The sequence below is a fragment of the Aphelocoma coerulescens genome, chromosome 21, assembly GCF_041296385.1.
Source record: "Aphelocoma coerulescens isolate FSJ_1873_10779 chromosome 21, UR_Acoe_1.0, whole genome shotgun sequence".
Classification (NCBI taxonomy): Eukaryota; Metazoa; Chordata; class Aves; order Passeriformes; family Corvidae; genus Aphelocoma; species Aphelocoma coerulescens.
Window position 1 is genome coordinate 8112611 of NC_091034.1, and position 16115 is coordinate 8128725.

Genomic DNA, 16115 nt, shown 5'->3' on the forward strand with positions numbered 1-16115 from the left:
TGCATAAAAATTAACTTTGATTTGAATAGACATTTTGCTAGAAAAACAAAAAGAAAGCAATTTAAAGACCACCCTGGATTGAGTTAATAACAATGACCAGGTCACAGCCTGTGAACCAGACCAAAATAAGAGAGGAAAGTAATCAGATTTTTCGTGGTCAGCTTGCCATTAAGAACCGAGCACTAACATATTTTCTCTTCTAATTGTGAAGAAAACCAAGGCAACCCATCATAGATGAAACACAGCAAACTTAAATTAGATTTACCTCAGGGAAGGCCTGGGCTTTCTTGAATTACATTTGACAAGACAGAAACCAGTAATTATTTTTGTTTGCTTTTGACAACTGGGCTCTCCAAGGCTGCTGTAACATAAGGTCTGTTGTATTCAAAACAGTCTTGGCAATAACTACAACAAAAGCGGTGCCCTCGGAATGAAAACACTGCACGGATGGGAGAGAAGTGCCTGATTAATGATCCTGACCTTGGAACTCAGCAAACTCACAGCTTGCTAAACAGAAAGATGCCAGCCCCAAAGCCAAGCAAATATTTAAAGGACAGTCCTTGTGTCCCCTCTCACACACAGATAAGGAGCTGCTGCTCAAAACACAGGAGAGACACAAAACCACCACTGTCCTAGGAGGGATTTTCCATGACCTTTTTTGTATTTCTACCAAAACCCTCTAAAATCTCAGAGTTTTGTAAGACACATTTCAAAGCACAGTTTGAGTCAATCCAGTTTATTTGGAAGCTCCAGCAATTTCAGCACATCCAAGTATTCCTGCACCCCTGGTTATCCCAGATTTCCTTGGCTAATCATTCCACTTAGACAGGCCTGCACTCACTCCATCAGCTGCTCAGGGTCCCAGCTGAATCATCCATTTGCATCCTGTTCCAGCACTCAGCTGCAGGAACTCTTTCAGATTCACTGGGGAACGTGTGTGAAAAGCTGCGAGATTTCAGAGACAGAAAACACCACAACTTGCAAGATCTTTTTTTTTTTTTCCTCGGTATCTCGCTTGTGCAAGCCTCATTTTCCAGAGTTTATCAGGCAGCAGGCAGAACAAACAGCCGAGCATCCCTGTGAAATGGCTGGCACACAGAGTGAGAGGATGTGGCATCTCCTATGGATAAAGCAAACGGAGCTGACTCGCTCTGGATTGCATTTAAGGGAGGCACTGCTGGCTGCCTGCCAAGCCCTAAAACAATGATGACATCCAGTTACGAGTCCCCAAAGCAAGAGAGGCCACACAGATAAGAAAACAAGTTTATCCAGGTGCACAGCAATGTTATGGACTATAGAAGCCGGAAAGATGGCACCCAGAAAAGGAGAATATTTATGGATGCACTCACATCAGCCACTCAAAACTCATCATAAAGAGCAATTCCTTCCATTTACCAGAAATCCAAACAGCTTCCATGGGAGCCCAAGAAAAGGAAAACTGCATTATCATTTTTCTAATATGCAACAAACCTGCATGGATAAGATTTATGCCACTGAAAACTGCAGAACAGCCCCTTCCTCATCCTCAGCACACTGGAATTTGCCACTGCACCCTTTTTTCACTGACCACACACTTCTGGAACAATTTCAGCTCTCTCTGGCTGCACAGAGCTTCTGCACAGGCTTACACAACTTCAGTCAAGTGTAATTCAATTTGTTTTACTGAAGGCCAGCCATCCTCACATGTTCCTCATTTACCAGGAAACAGGAGTGAGGATGAAGCCAGCAAGCACAAGGGAAATGGGCAGGCAACAACTCCCCCTCTGGCTTTCTCCACAGGTAACATCCCTGGGTCAGCTTCCAAGGACCACCTCGGCCAAGTCCAACACCTGATGTGCTCAACCACAGAGTTTAGCAGTGACAAACCAGCAAATGCTCCGACAGAAAATTCATGAACAAAAAATAAAAATAAAAATAAAAGGGGCTTTCCATAACCTTTGCAAAACAGAGTAAGGAAATGTTGAGCTCCCTGCACGCTGGATTCCCTGCCTGTCTCCAGCCATGAGCGCTTTGCTCACTTCCCCATTCCGTGTACAGCGTCCCACTGGAGATGAAGCATTTCCCCGACACATGGTACAGAGTCATTCTGCCTTTGGGCTTGTGATATTCACCAGATGTGCCCTAGTTCTGAAGGGTTACATTAATATTCCCACACTAAAAGCTGCTTTAAAATTAGAGCTTCAATGCATGGACATAAAAAAAATCTTTTGGAAAAACACCCCAACCATCTCCATTTTTTGAACCTTTAGCAGCTTAAATGCTGCAGTTTCTGTAGAACCCTCTTCACAATCAGAATCCTTTTATGTTTTACCTAATGAGTCAACACTTGCATCATCCAAGAAACAAAGCCGCAGGCTCTCTGCACAGCGCCACACTTCCACAGGGAAGATATTCCTTGAAAGCCTTTGTCAAGGAATTATCTACAATCCCTCCCCATCAGATTTCACCAGCCACAGGCTCGCTCTTTGCATGTGTGTACAGACGTGTACGAACCCTGAATTCCAGCTGTGGGACCGGCAATTGAAGGATGTTTACCCTCCAGAATTAAGGAATATTTACATTCCTCCATCCCGGTGCCTAAAATTAAAAGGCTCAGTGGTCCCAGTGCCCTGTGCCAGCCCCTGAGGAAGCCTGAGCAGGCAATCCTGGATCCTTCTCCAGAAACTGCTCTGCCTGAGCCAAAGCCAGTGGGAAGCCTCGGACCCTCCCGGTGTCTCAGGTGCTCCAAGTTAAATGCCAGCACCCCTCACCGCCCCCCAAACATTCAATGTGATCAGGAGCAGGGTACCAGCAGCTACAGATCATCAACGAGCAAGCAGCACCTTTCAAAGGAGCAGAATCAATGTCTGCAGCATTCAGAGGGCTCTAAATGCTGAAACCCGAACTCGCCTGCATTCCAAGCACAGGAAAATTGCCAAACCCTTGAAAACAAAGGTCAGTAATGGAGACAAACCTCCAAGAGCAGCAATACATTTGGCACCACGGCTCAGTGACAAACACAGAAACGCAGCGAGGAGGGCCCTGGGAACGCCAAACACGTGCTTTGGACTCCAACAATATTCCCACTGACAGGTAGGGAGCTGTGCACTTGCCTCTCTTCCCCCATATGGCTGACAACAAACAAATTGCCAGTCTGATCTTTTAGTGTCACTTCCTGCTGAGCAGATTTCAAGCAACACTGCTGGCTCCTTGTCAGGGAACGACGAGCTCGAGCCCTGCTCTGCAATAAATGGTTCAACCAATTTACTGTGTTCATTTGAAGCTCACAGGAGTATTCCCAGTGCCTGGACTATAGTTCTTATTTGGCAAATGATTTTATTATAAACCGGTATCATAGTGAATCCATTTTCTTTAAGGGGTTTTGCTGCTGTTTAATGGACTGTCAGTATAATTTAGATTTCATCTATTTAAACTCATTCAAGCCTGGCTCCTGATTGTACAATAAATGGAACATATTTCTATTCAACAAAATTAATGACAGCTAATTGTACTCTGCAGTTCCCAATTTCATAAAAGCAACTGTTCTGCAGCTCAGGCCCCCAGCTACATCATTTCCCACACCAATTATTTTCCTGCACTTTTCAAGCATGTCCACAACACTGCACAGTTCTCCTTGTAAGGAGCATTCACACATCCTTCGTTAACAGATCCAATACAAAGCAAACACCTTTTTACAGAAAGTTGTGTCACCAAAAATGCCACACTGCAAGCAAGGACACCATGGATGCTCAGCCCCTACCTCGTGCAAGGGGCTCCTCCTGGCTTGGAATTGTTTTTTCAATTAAACACATGAAAGGGGAGGAGGGGTGGGAATAAGAATCCAGACTGATAAAAGGAATTAATTAAATAACCAGTTAGTCTAAAACTCCTCCTTTAGCACCAGATACGCTTTGCTGCACACATGCCACTTCTAACAATCTTTTTCTGGCCTTTTAAGGCCACAGAAAACTTTTGCTGGAGGTGCCCCATTTGCCCCCAGTGCTTCTCACTGATATTTCACAAACCCCCGTGCGGCCACCAAAAGCTCTTCATGGACACTCATTTCTAAAGGTGGGAGACACAAAAGAAACAGCACCAAAAATGCACCACAGCACTATCTGACCTCACTTGACTTACACAGCCTCAAGACAGCTTGGAAAACTCTGCTTAACTCCTCTCCCTTTGCGGTCCTTCTGAGAATTGAAGTGTAACACACCACAGTGCCTCATCAAAATATGGATGGGCTTTATTTGTGCAGCCCTCAAGCAGAAAAACATTACAGCCACTCCTATTTCCCTCCTAACTGACCCATTACTTCATCCTCCTGATCCGACAGAGAGCAGCCCATTCTATCAGCTGGTGGTGCAGCCCTGAACAGAGACGTGTCCAGAAGAGGAAAATCAAACGTGTCGCTTGAGTGGGGAGGATTTCCACAGAACGCTGTGCTTCCAATAGTGCAGAGCCTGTGGAGATGCCAACCCTGACACTCCTGAGGGAGCTCCTGTGTGTCTCCCTGGCACCTGCCAACCTGAGACCTGCCTACCTGCAAACTGAAAAACTATCTTCGTGTTTCAAAGTCAATATGTACTTTCTGAAAGGAAAAATATCTTCCTATTGCTTCAATTTGTAAATGGCTCTGAGAAGCCCTTCCCAGAGAACAAATCAGTGCAGCAGGTGAAGCTGAGCTTACAGCAGCAGTGCATTTACTTTGTTTCAGCACTGGTGTGGCACGTTTTTTCTTCATTTTAAAGCCTAATGATGAGGTTAGCATGGGAAAACTAATGGTGCAGCCACGTCCCCAGAGCCAGACACACAGCCCTGGGCACACCCAGCCCCTCAGAGCTGCTCTCTGTGATTTATCCACAGAGCCAAACAAAGCCAGGGGAATCCATTTGCCAGCTCAACCTTGATCTGCACTTAAGGCTCCATCTGTCAGGCCCCAGCAGCTGCCCTGGACTCAGCAGTCCCTCCCCTGCTAAAAGGAAATGTGAACTCAGTAAATGTCTTTTTTTATCCAGTCGGGCTCCTGCTCACTGTTTGTACTGACAGCAGGGACAAAAGTTACCTCTGTGCAGCAGGAGCTGATCTGGGCTCTTGTGTAGCCTGAATTATTTTCCATGCTCAATTTTATTCACCTGCTCGTTAAAGGCCACCCCTCTCCCCATCTCAATCACTAATTACAGGCCCTGGGATGTCCCCAGTACAGAACAGAACCAGTAAAGGCTTCAGCTGCAGACTGGAACAGGCTGCTCCTGCACTCTGTTCTCTGCACACTTCAATCAGCTTCCAAGTAAACCCTCCTGTGATGTTTTCATGCATCTTCTTAACCCTCCTGACATGTTTTAAGACCCACCTACTAATCCAGCCCTTTTCTCTAATGTTTTTCCTTTTAATTACTAAAGGAGGAATGGGCAAAGAATGCATTTGTTTCTATTGAAACAAAAGTTTTGAAGATAATATTTTCTAAAAAAAGATTGCTAAGTTTTCCTTACCACTACTCACATATGCAGAAAAGTTGAAAACAGTGGTGGAAGTGTGAAAAATAAGGGAACTTTCACTACCACATTAAGCAGCATAGCTCCTAAGGTTATTCCTATTTACAGCAGCTGAAAGTCTGTCACTGAATTATTTCAACAATCTACTATCACAATGGTAACAGACTTTCAAAAGAAGAGGAAAATACAGATTGCACCGTTCTAGAACACATGCTCATATCAACTATGGAGCTTCTGAGGGAAGAGAAGACCACACATGCAAAAACACACATCTCCATCACAAACTCGGTCAACCCACACAACATGCACAGAACACAACAGTCTGGCCAAAGACCTCCTAAAATTACAATGTACAGCTGAAAGAATCATTTCCTTGCATTTCTTCCTTCTGCCCAAGCACAGAATTAAAATTAAAACTTCCCAGAAAATAATCAACTTCTCTCCTTCCAATACACTTGCCAGAACTTCAAAGCTTATAGAAAAAATTCCTGTTTGTATTATGTGTATTTTTATATTGAATTCTGGCATGGCCACTTTTCTCAGCTGATAAAGCTGTCAGAACGAATAGAAGCATCCAGAAGAACAACAAACACATGGGGCAGTGTCAAACACAAGCCAAGCCCTGTCAGAGAATTTCAGTTTGTGCACTTCAGTTTCACCAGTGTCCAACCCAGATCCAAAGATAACCAATAAATAGGGAGGAAGCACTTAGGTTTGGTTCTTGTTTTCATCAAGTTCCTGAAGGCTTCTGGATGAAAACAACCATTTCAGCAATTTCCTCACTCACAACAATACAAGACAGCAGCAGTTTCAATAAAGGGAACATTAACAATTAATTACACCAACAAAAACTAAAGCTTAGACTTTGTAAGTCCTTGCTTGCTAACTAGCCTGACAGGGGATTTTAAGACCTGCAGACTCACACCCAACATGACCCAGCATCTTCTGCTGTTTCCCCACTGTGACAGAGCAGTGACCCATCCCCTGCAGGTCCCACATCTCAGCCCTGCACCCCGGGAGCTGCTCCCCAGCCCCTGCAGGTCCCACATCTCAGCCCTGCAGGTCCCACATCTCAGCCCTGCACACCAGGAGCTGCTCCCCAGCCCCTGCAGGTCCCACATCTCAGCCCTGCACCCCGGGAGCTGCTCCCCAGCCCCTGCAGGTCCCACATCTCAGCCCTGCAGGTCCCACATCTCAGCCCTGCACACCTGGAGCTGCTCCCCAGCCCCTGCAGGTCCCACATCTCAGCCCTGCACACCTGGAGCTGCTCCCCAGCCCCTGCAGGTCCCACATCTCAGCCCCTGCAGGTCCCACATCTCAGCCCTGCACACCTGGAGCTGCTCCCCAGCCCCTGCAGGTCCCACATCTCAGCCCCTGCAGGTCCCACATCTCAGCCCCTGCAGGTCCCACATCTCAGCCCTGCACCCCGGGAGCTGCTCCCCAGCCCCTGCAGGTCCCACATCTCAGCCCCTGCAGGTCCCACATCTCAGCCCTGCACACCAGGAACTGCTCCCCAGCCCCTGCAGGTCCCACATCTCAGCCCTGCACACCTGGAGCTGCTCCCCAGCCCCTGCAGGTCCCACATCTCAGCCCTGCAGGTCCCACATCTCAGCCCTGCACACCTGGAGCTGCTCCCCAGCCCCTGCAGGTCCCACATCTCAGCCCCTGCAGGTCCCACATCTCAGCCCCTGCACACCTGGAACTGCTCCCCAGCTTATCAAGTGCTCATTTGAAAAATGGCCACATCCTCTAAACCAGAGCACATCCAAGTGAAAACTGTAAGATCTCCCTTTGCTCCGTCCTGTGACAAACTGCACTCTCCCTGTCTGACACCCTGAACCCCTCAGAACAAAGGAACTCTCCTGCTGTAAGCTGTTGCACAGGATTTTGCTGGTTGATTCCCATGCAGGCAGAGCAGTGCATTACAGCATTTCACCTTGTGTTACCTCCTGCTGATGTGCTGTTTATATAGCTACTGATGTCACTGCAGAAACAGATCCTCATAAATCCTTTTAATTCCTGCAGATCCTTTTAAATGTTTCTACGTAGGCAAGGCAAACAATATTGTCCCCATCTCCAGGTGACAGTCACCTGTTCTCCCCAGGCTCCAAACCAACTCAGACTTTCACCCAGCAAAGGTTTTCCAGCCCAGCACTCAAGGTGCCAGCACAATGACACCACAGCAGCACCAATATCCTCAGCACCAAGTTCTGTGGCTTTAATACAGTAACAGCCCTTCCTGTGGCGGATTTTGGCAAAACCCAGTGGCACAGAAGGGAAATGGAAGGAAAATCAGCATTAAATAATCTAACTGAAATCCAAGAGGAGAAAAAAAATAACTCTCAGTCTTAACCCTCTTACATTATCATCACCCTGTACTAAGGAAGCCTAAAGCAAATTTGAACACACACTGTGCAACAAAAATTACTGTTGCTACAACAGCAAGGTGAGAACTGCGAGAGAGAAAAAAAGAAGGAAAACCCCACAGATTAGATTTGGAAGGAAATGGGAGGGAGGTTGTGGAAACTGTGAGGACAGATGGGGAACTGGGCCAGCAAGCTTTTAGGATAGGCCTGTGTGATTTCCAGCAAAGTAGAGAAGATTAATTGCATAGTGTTGTCTAAGCCCCACTCAATTCTTTTTAATACATTATTTAAAGCTGTGCATGCATTCATTAGATCTATGCAAATTAGTAAGAGCAGTATTTACGTGGTAACAATATAGTGCAACCTTTCACTTGAAAAAATTTCAATGATCTTGATTATCTGTTTATTTACAGTTTATTTGCTATTACTGCAATACAGCTGTTGAGCTCAGCACAGGAAAAAAAGCAGAATTAAGTGCTGGATTAAGTACTCTGCAGCAATGGGGTAAACACAGAATGAGATTTTAACCAAGGAGTTCACAGAAGGGAAATGCAGACCTTGAACTTTCATCCACATCAGATGAGAGCATTTAAGAGAAAGAATTAAATGATTGGAAAGGATTTCCTTCCTTAAAGCCTGGAAGATATATGATGAAGTCAGCTATCCCTTCTGCACACACCTTTAATTTTCATCTTTCTAATCCTTGCTGTGTCTCATTAATTTAAACTCTCTAATCCCTCTTAAAATTTATGTAATTTGCACCCTTAGCTACAAATACACCTCCCTGTATGTAAGGAGCTGTAAGAGCTCCTTCTGTAATGGATGCTAACATTGGTTTCGAATACCTCCAGCACAGGAATGTGTATTCAAGATCTTGCTCCTGATAAGAAATTACCTTTAAAATCAAATTTAAAAATGGGAATATTCAGTTAAGGTTTCAGCCGCTCTCAGGTCCCTCCAGAGCTGAGCTAATGTTTGTTCTCGTCACTCTCAGCAGTTTCCAAGACAAGTCTTACAACAGCACAAAGAGCCAACAGAACAGAAGTTTCAATGCCAGGGTACATCTCTTATGCAGATTACTACTAAAAAAATGTAAAATTTAATAAACAGGGGTTTAAATTGCAGAACAGTTATAAAATATCCCAATTATCATGAGTACTATGGCTTTCCTTGCTCTTTCACTGGACCCAGATCAGCCACTGCTCCATCCCACTGCAGGATAAAATTGAGACAACAAACTGATTTCCCATCTTCATTTTAAGCAAACTCTTTTTGCAATAAAGCCAGTGTATCACATTGTACTCCTGGGCCCACACAACAGCTGTTCTCAACAGATTCTGAATTATTTTTCATCCTCTGACACTGAAAATAAGATTGCCACCAAAGCTGACGCTTCCGCAGGCTCCCAGTTGCCACTGCTCAAAAACAAATATTACTCAGCCACGAGCCTTGACACCACAGCAAAAACAGCTCCTTTGCAATGATTGATGAAATGAGTCTAAACTGAAGCTGAAGCATTTCAAGAGAGAAGCTATTCTGACTAATCTTGGTAGAGCTAAGTGAAAAACAGACTGCTCAACTCTCCCATGGAAGGAGGAGGATGGAATGCAGCACCTCCCACCTGGGTGTGCAGCTGCTCGTGCCCCCACACACACCACAAGCACTTTGGAGCACTCACAGCCACTAAAACTGGACGCAGCACTGAAAGCATTTACATCTGACCTCGGGGGATTCCTGCAGCTCAGCTGTGCAGCACCTCATGGGAAATCAGACGGGATCTGACCCCATTGGCTCCCCTGTTTTCAGGTTGAATCCGACTCTGTTTTGCCCCAGCTCTGTACTACAGGAGTATAAAGCTACCAGGCCCCTAAAGGCAGCGCTGCCAACAGTGCAGCCAAACATAACCACAGCTTTGGGGAACAAACTGCAAGCAGCACGTTTACAGTGCTGTGCAGATGGACAGGGAAGTTTATACTCAAAAATGGGAGCTGAGTAATCTCATTTCAAGTGCAGTTAGAGGAAAACATTCCCTGGCAGCAGCCATGGGTTAGACCTTGAAACTTCACATGAACTTGGCAGTAAATAAGAGGCACATCCAAGACATCCAGAGCACGCTGCAAGCTCCTGGTGCTGTCCCCAAACATCCCTGATGCCAACACTGTTCTACCCAACAGCTGGGCACAGCCACAGCCATTAACGAGGGGTGAAATCACCTGGAAATAGCAGGTATGAGATCCTCAGTCACCTGGTTTATATTTCACAGAGCACAGGAGCAGAACCCTACAAAGCAATCACAGATTCCCAGAAAAGCTTGCCAGGAAGGTTGGAAGAGTCAGAGCTCTAGCTCCGAGCGGGTCTCCGTCCAAAGTGGGAGTGAAGCACTTAACTCATTATCTAATTTGGTTTCCAAACTCCCAGGGACAGAGATTCCATACGATACACAGATCATTAATGCACTAGAAAGCAAAAAAGGGTGGCTCTTCTCCAAAGGGGAGCTAAGTTCATTCCCACAAATCAGATACCACAAGATACAGCCAGAAGCTTCCCGTGCGCACCCACATCTGTCTGCAAGGGCAAGGCTGCAGCCTCCCCCAGGACAGGGGTAGTCCCAATCACCAGGGAGCACACTGTGCTGGCTGCAGCCCCTGCCTGGCAGCTCTGGGCCACGAGGACTGTCAGAGGAAACACAAAACAAGGCTTTGTTACCTCCAGGCCTGTACACGACATCATCCTCGGTGATGAAGGACGTTATCTCGCCGTTGTCGGTTCTCTCGTAGCGGGACTTCTTCTTGGGGGGTTTCTTTTTGCTCTTCTTGGTGGACTCCTCCGTGGTGGCACTGTTGTTGTCATTGTCCTCGTCCTCGCTGTGGTCGCTCTCCGCGTAGTTCTTGGCACCTCCCTCCAAGGTGCAGCTGCGCCGGGGCCGCGAGTTCTCGCTCTCCCTCGCCTTGTCCCTCTTGTCCCGCTCCTTGTCCCGGTCCCTGTCCCTGTCCTTCTCTTTGTCTTTGTCTTTCTCCTTGTCTGCTGTCATGATTCGCCACGTGCCTTCTTCTGTCCTCTCACGGCTGGGCCTCCGTGAAAGGTAGACAGTGAGCCTGGGCTTCAGTCTTCTGAATTTCTCACTCAAAGCCAGGAAAAATTCAACCACTCCAACAACCCCAGCGTTTTAAAAAGGTTCTTGAAGAGGTGAGGGGAGAGAAAGAGGGGAAAAAAACCCATGTTAGTATTCACAATTCTTTCAATTCCTGAAGATAAAAATTAAAACCAAATAAAACCCCACATCCTAAAGCAATTCAGCATGGAAAGCACAAACAGTAAAATACAAAGCAGCCTTTTGGAGACTTCATAGAAATAGTAACTTCAGTGTCTGTAAATGTTTGAAACTACCTCCATCCTCAAAAAAGATCCCTCAACTCCTTAAAAAATTCCTCTGTTCACTGCAGACACGTAATAACTTCTCGGATGGGCAGTGCTCATGGAGAACAGCTATCAGTTTATACCTGGAGCTAAGAGGGAGCCTACAAATGTAAAAAAACAAAACCCACAAAGCATTTAGGAAGGGACAAGTGCAAAGAAGGAGCAGCCTCCAGCTTTTATCTGGAAGCAAATGACCGAGTTCAGCAAATGGCTGTATTGTTTTACATCTCACCACCACTCACAGCCGATGCCCTACAAAGCTGGTACAGGGTAAGGGATGCCATCTGCCACTTCCAGGGCAATCTGTCAGCAAGTCCTGCCCCTACCCTGCTTTTCCAAAAATAGAGCTAACCTGTAATCCACAGATTACAGGAATTAATTAATTCAAACCAAACCAAACCACAGTAGTTACAACTGCACTAATGAACTCTGCCTTTCCATAGATAAAAACAGGACCTTTCATGAAGGAAGGATATTTCAAAAACTAGGCACTCAACTCACAAAGGTAAATGATCCTTTTTTTCCCTAATTCACCAATAATGCTGAATTTTCCCACATCCAGTTCCTACGTTTCCAGGAAGCTGCGACGTGGTGCAACGTGAAATTAGCCCACGGTGTAGAATGTACAGTCTGAAAGGCAGGGACCCGAGAACATTGATTGTTCATGCATTAAGTTTTTGAAACCACATCAGAGAAGGAAAAAGGCTGGTTTGATTTTTGAGAAGTCAGCTGAGGAGTCACTGATCCCAGGCACTGGAAATTCCTTCAGTCCTACACGAATCTCAGACCTCAATATTCCTGTCCCTGTCGACTGCTCCTCGCAGCAGAGGAAACAGCAAAAGAGACAAATTGCTTTTGCTGCTGCAATTGAGGCTGTGCCTGGGATCTCTCAGGCATTTCCTGAATGAACCCATCAGCCAGGTAGGAAATGATGCTGTTTTCTTTGCTCCTCAGAGCAGCTGCCATCGCTCTGATAACTCACAGGGGGATCCGATGAGACTCCAGTGGAGAACACCACAATGAACCTGTCAGCTGCCAGGGAAGTTGCAGGGAATGGTGATAGCAACAGCCTGCAGGGATTCAATAAGAAAGGTCTTAAATTTCCAGAGGTGAGGGAATTCCCCAGCAGCAAAGCTCGGGGTTTTTTCTATTGCTGTTCATACAAAGATCAGTGAAAGGATCACACCCCTCTTCTGGCACAGCCAACTGCAGCACAAGCACCTTCCTTTGTGGCAAGTGCAAAATGTCCATTTCTTTTTTCTTTAAATCGTTTCCAATTTAAAAAATCCCCATCAGTCACCACAATATTTCATTATTGGGGAAAGAGCAGGTTTGAAACCTGGCCAGCTACAGGGCTTTTCCTTGAAGCCTCAGGGTGAAAAGCTAAGAAGGTGCCAACCACCCCACACCTCTAAACATAAAGGAAAAACGATTTTAAAGTTCCTGTCTTAACGACAAATAAAAACGTTGATTAGTAACTGACAGATAATGCATCCATATTTATTTTACCTACATCTGAAACATTTTGAGCTCCACCTCAGTATTATCTGGGTCTAGAGGAGCCAGAGCTGTGCAAACAATTCTGAGAAAGCCACAGTTCCAGTACAGGCTGCTCCTTGCTCAACTTTAATTTGAAAGTAAAGTTCAAGTGAACCCTTTTACACCACCAGAGTCTGTCCTGAGGTTGACGCCACATCAAACCCAGTGACCTCCAGGTGCCTGGTGGGTAAAGCACTCTACAAAAGTCCCACCCCAAATCACCTCCCCTGGCCCTGCTTTGCCATTTCCATCCTGCCAGGAGAAGCCTCCAAACACCAGGGGTGACACTGTGGTGGAAACACTGCTGGACCCCAGTTCTGCCCATGAGCAGCCAGGGAGCAGCCCCGCAGCACCCACCAGAAGTGCCCACACAGCTGCAGGGTTACGTCCTCGCTGCTCCCTCAGATTAGATTCAAAGTACTTCAGTGTTTTTATTACAAGTCCAATTATTGTGGAGATTTTTTTCCCTGGGTTTCTTTTCTTTGCACAACACAGTTCTGCATAGAGGAATAGCAGTGAATAAACAACCAACCATGTTCAGATTATTTCATTTACTGGAGGGCTGTGCAAGAATCTGTGTGTACCACACTTTGCTCAGTCTGTTCATCTGTGAAATTTCCACTCAAACAGCCGCTTTCCTCCCAGCTCCCATTTCAGGGGATCCCATAAAAAGTAATTTTCATAGCCATTGCTTTCTTACATAAATATATCACATTTCCAAGACTATTTCACTCCAAATACTCAGTTTCAAAGATTTTGCAGGATTAAACCAACATCACCATGAAGCACTGACTACTTCTGTCTAAGAATAAAGCAGCTCCATAACCTTCAGAGTAGCTGTAACAGGAAAAGAACACATCTCACACATTCTTTCTTCACCCACCAACCACCCTGGAACAGGAAGATGCTGCAAACTCAACGTGCTGCCTGATCCCTCTTTACCAAGATGTGAGCACTGTGAAAACTCATCTGCTGACTCAACACCACTCACCAGTTACAGCTGCTGAGTGGGCTCAGCACTTGTGACACTCTCTGTGTAATTATGAATGAACATGGAACCCAAAAAACCACCATCCCAGAAACGACAGAAGCACTGTGAGCCTTTTTTTCTGCTCCCTGAAGTAAACTGGGCTAACACATCACGTGTGCAGCAATCACACAGATGTTCAACTCGGGATTAGGGCAGCAGAGGCAAATGCACTGAAACTCTGGGGTGGGTTTTGGCAAGCTCTGTGCCTTGGGTTTCCAGTCATTTTTCACTGGCAGTTGCTCTTTCTCTCTGTACCAAACCCCACCAAAGCAGCTGCTTCTGTCATTCTGCTACAGCAAAGACATTCAGGTTACAGCACCACAGGCTGAGGGGCATTAACTGCCTCTGATACTGGTTTACTGCTCCTTCCACAGGGAATTCATCTCAGGAAGAAGTCATTTAAGCTGAAAGGGGAACAATCACTTTGCAATGGTCGAGTGTGGCATACAAAGGAGTGGCAGAATAGCCCCCATCCATTATTTGCTCAATGCAAGTTGAAAAACCCAGGAAAAATGATAACTTCACTGCAATCACACTCTAAGACATTTCTGTTGTTATTTTTTAACTAGAGCCTCAGGATATGGCCATTTCTCCAAGTAAGTTTATTATGTCCACTCTAGGATAACTTACTTTATCTCCACCCACTCTGCTATCAGACTTGCAAAGTCTTTTTTATCTTAAATTGTTTAGAGATCAAACAAGCCAAAAACGTGTTTGCAGAGTTACTCACTAAAGTCTCCTGTTCTCTGCTTTATAGCAGAAAACGCAGATACTGACAACTTCCCATCGTATCCAACTGCTGATGTTCCTGTTAAAATGCTCAGGTCTCCAGTGATGGAGAAACAGAGGAAACAAGAATCTGCCACCAGGATTTTGGAGAAATCCAGCAGGCATGATTTAACCTTTTAACTTCATCTAATAATCTGAAGTGCAGAAGTTCATAATCATTACTTTCAACTGATCGTTACCCCATATTGACCTGGTTCAGGGTGGGTTTTTCCCCCCCAGCATTTTAAATCTAGTTTAAATTAAAGTTTCAACCTTTTTTACAGCCACAAAACCCTTCTCACACTCCAGTCCCAGCCTGGAGAGGAGGATATTGCTACTCCCACAAGTTACCTGTTCCACACAGTTATTTCAGCTGTACACCTGGAAACCCCTGTCAGAGCAAAAGGCACATACAGCACCTCTCTGCACATTAAGTACTTAAACCTCTTAACCAGAATTAAAGAGTCAGGTTTTAAAGATAATGTGAAAGCAAGTCCACCAGAAATGCTACAAGACTGTAACAGGAAGGCATCTAAGAATGCAGGGCAACTAAAAATATGGAGAAGAGCTCCTTTCTCTTATTTAAGCTAGACAGATAAATCTTTTTACAAGATTTGTTTGGTCATGTGTTACCAGTCTTAATAAACGCAACAGGACCGTTCTTCTGTAAGCTTTTAGTCTCATATTGCCAGATAAAAAGGCACTGTTTTCAGCAAATGCCAGATTAAAGGAACTATGTGCTGCCACTGCTAGAGTTCCTGACACGGAGCTTTCCTGATTTTGATGTCAAGGAAGAATTTTAACTCCGTTTAAGTGCAAGGGATTAAAACTCAGAAAAAAAGGAAAAGAGAAAACAGCCCATAAAGGTTTCCCCATACATTTATAAGGTTTTAAGAGCTGCTTTAAGAAAAGCTTCATTTGTGAAAAATAACACCAGTAAGTCAAACATGAAGGAAAGGAAATCTCAGCTGCCACAGAGAGAATGAAGAGCTGAACTCCAGGAATCCAAGAGCTGTGCTCAAACCCTCACACGCCTGCTCCAAGCAGGGGAGTTTCCACACAGCCCACACTCCCTGCGATCCCAGGTCCACGATAAAGCTCATTAACTGCAGGGGAGCCACACACCTTTAACCTTCAGCTTTCAGAAAAGACTGGGAACATCTGTTATCAACTTTCTCCCACATTCTTTCCCTGTTGCCTGTTTGCCATGGAAAATAAGAGCTGCAGATATTCAGAGGGACCAAGTATTTTAAGAGCTCATGCAGGACATCCCTCAGAATATTCCCTGCTCCCAGGGTCCATTCATCATCTCAAAGTGCCAGGCACTGTGCTCATGGCAACACACACCCAGCAGCTGCAGACTGAGGGCAAAGTCAGTGAGAGACCAGCAGAGGAGAGGCGAAATACGAAAAGAAAAGGGAAAAAAGGATACAGCAAGTGTTTTACCCCATTACTCTTGGGCTGTATTTCACTGTCGGGGTGAGATTTTACTAAAGACACTCGCCTCAACTTTGAAAATCC

General features: G+C 45.5%; 1 protein-coding gene across 7 annotated transcripts in view; it reads right to left on the reverse strand.

Annotated features, from left to right (window-relative positions):
• RERE (arginine-glutamic acid dipeptide repeats) overlaps window positions 1-16115 on the reverse strand; it is a 178117-nt gene that overhangs the window by 108617 nt on the left and 53385 nt on the right. For 6 of the 7 annotated variants that reach the window (XM_069034756.1, XM_069034755.1, XM_069034749.1 and 3 more), the window contains exon 2: window positions 10547-11017. In XM_069034756.1, the coding sequence (XP_068890857.1) occupies window positions 10547-10871 (325 nt within the window). In that variant the 5' untranslated portion in view covers window positions 10872-11017. Of the gene's footprint in view, window positions 1-10546; window positions 11018-12239; window positions 12328-16115 lie in introns of all 7 variants that reach the window. The other variant, XM_069034751.1, reaches the window with a different exon arrangement.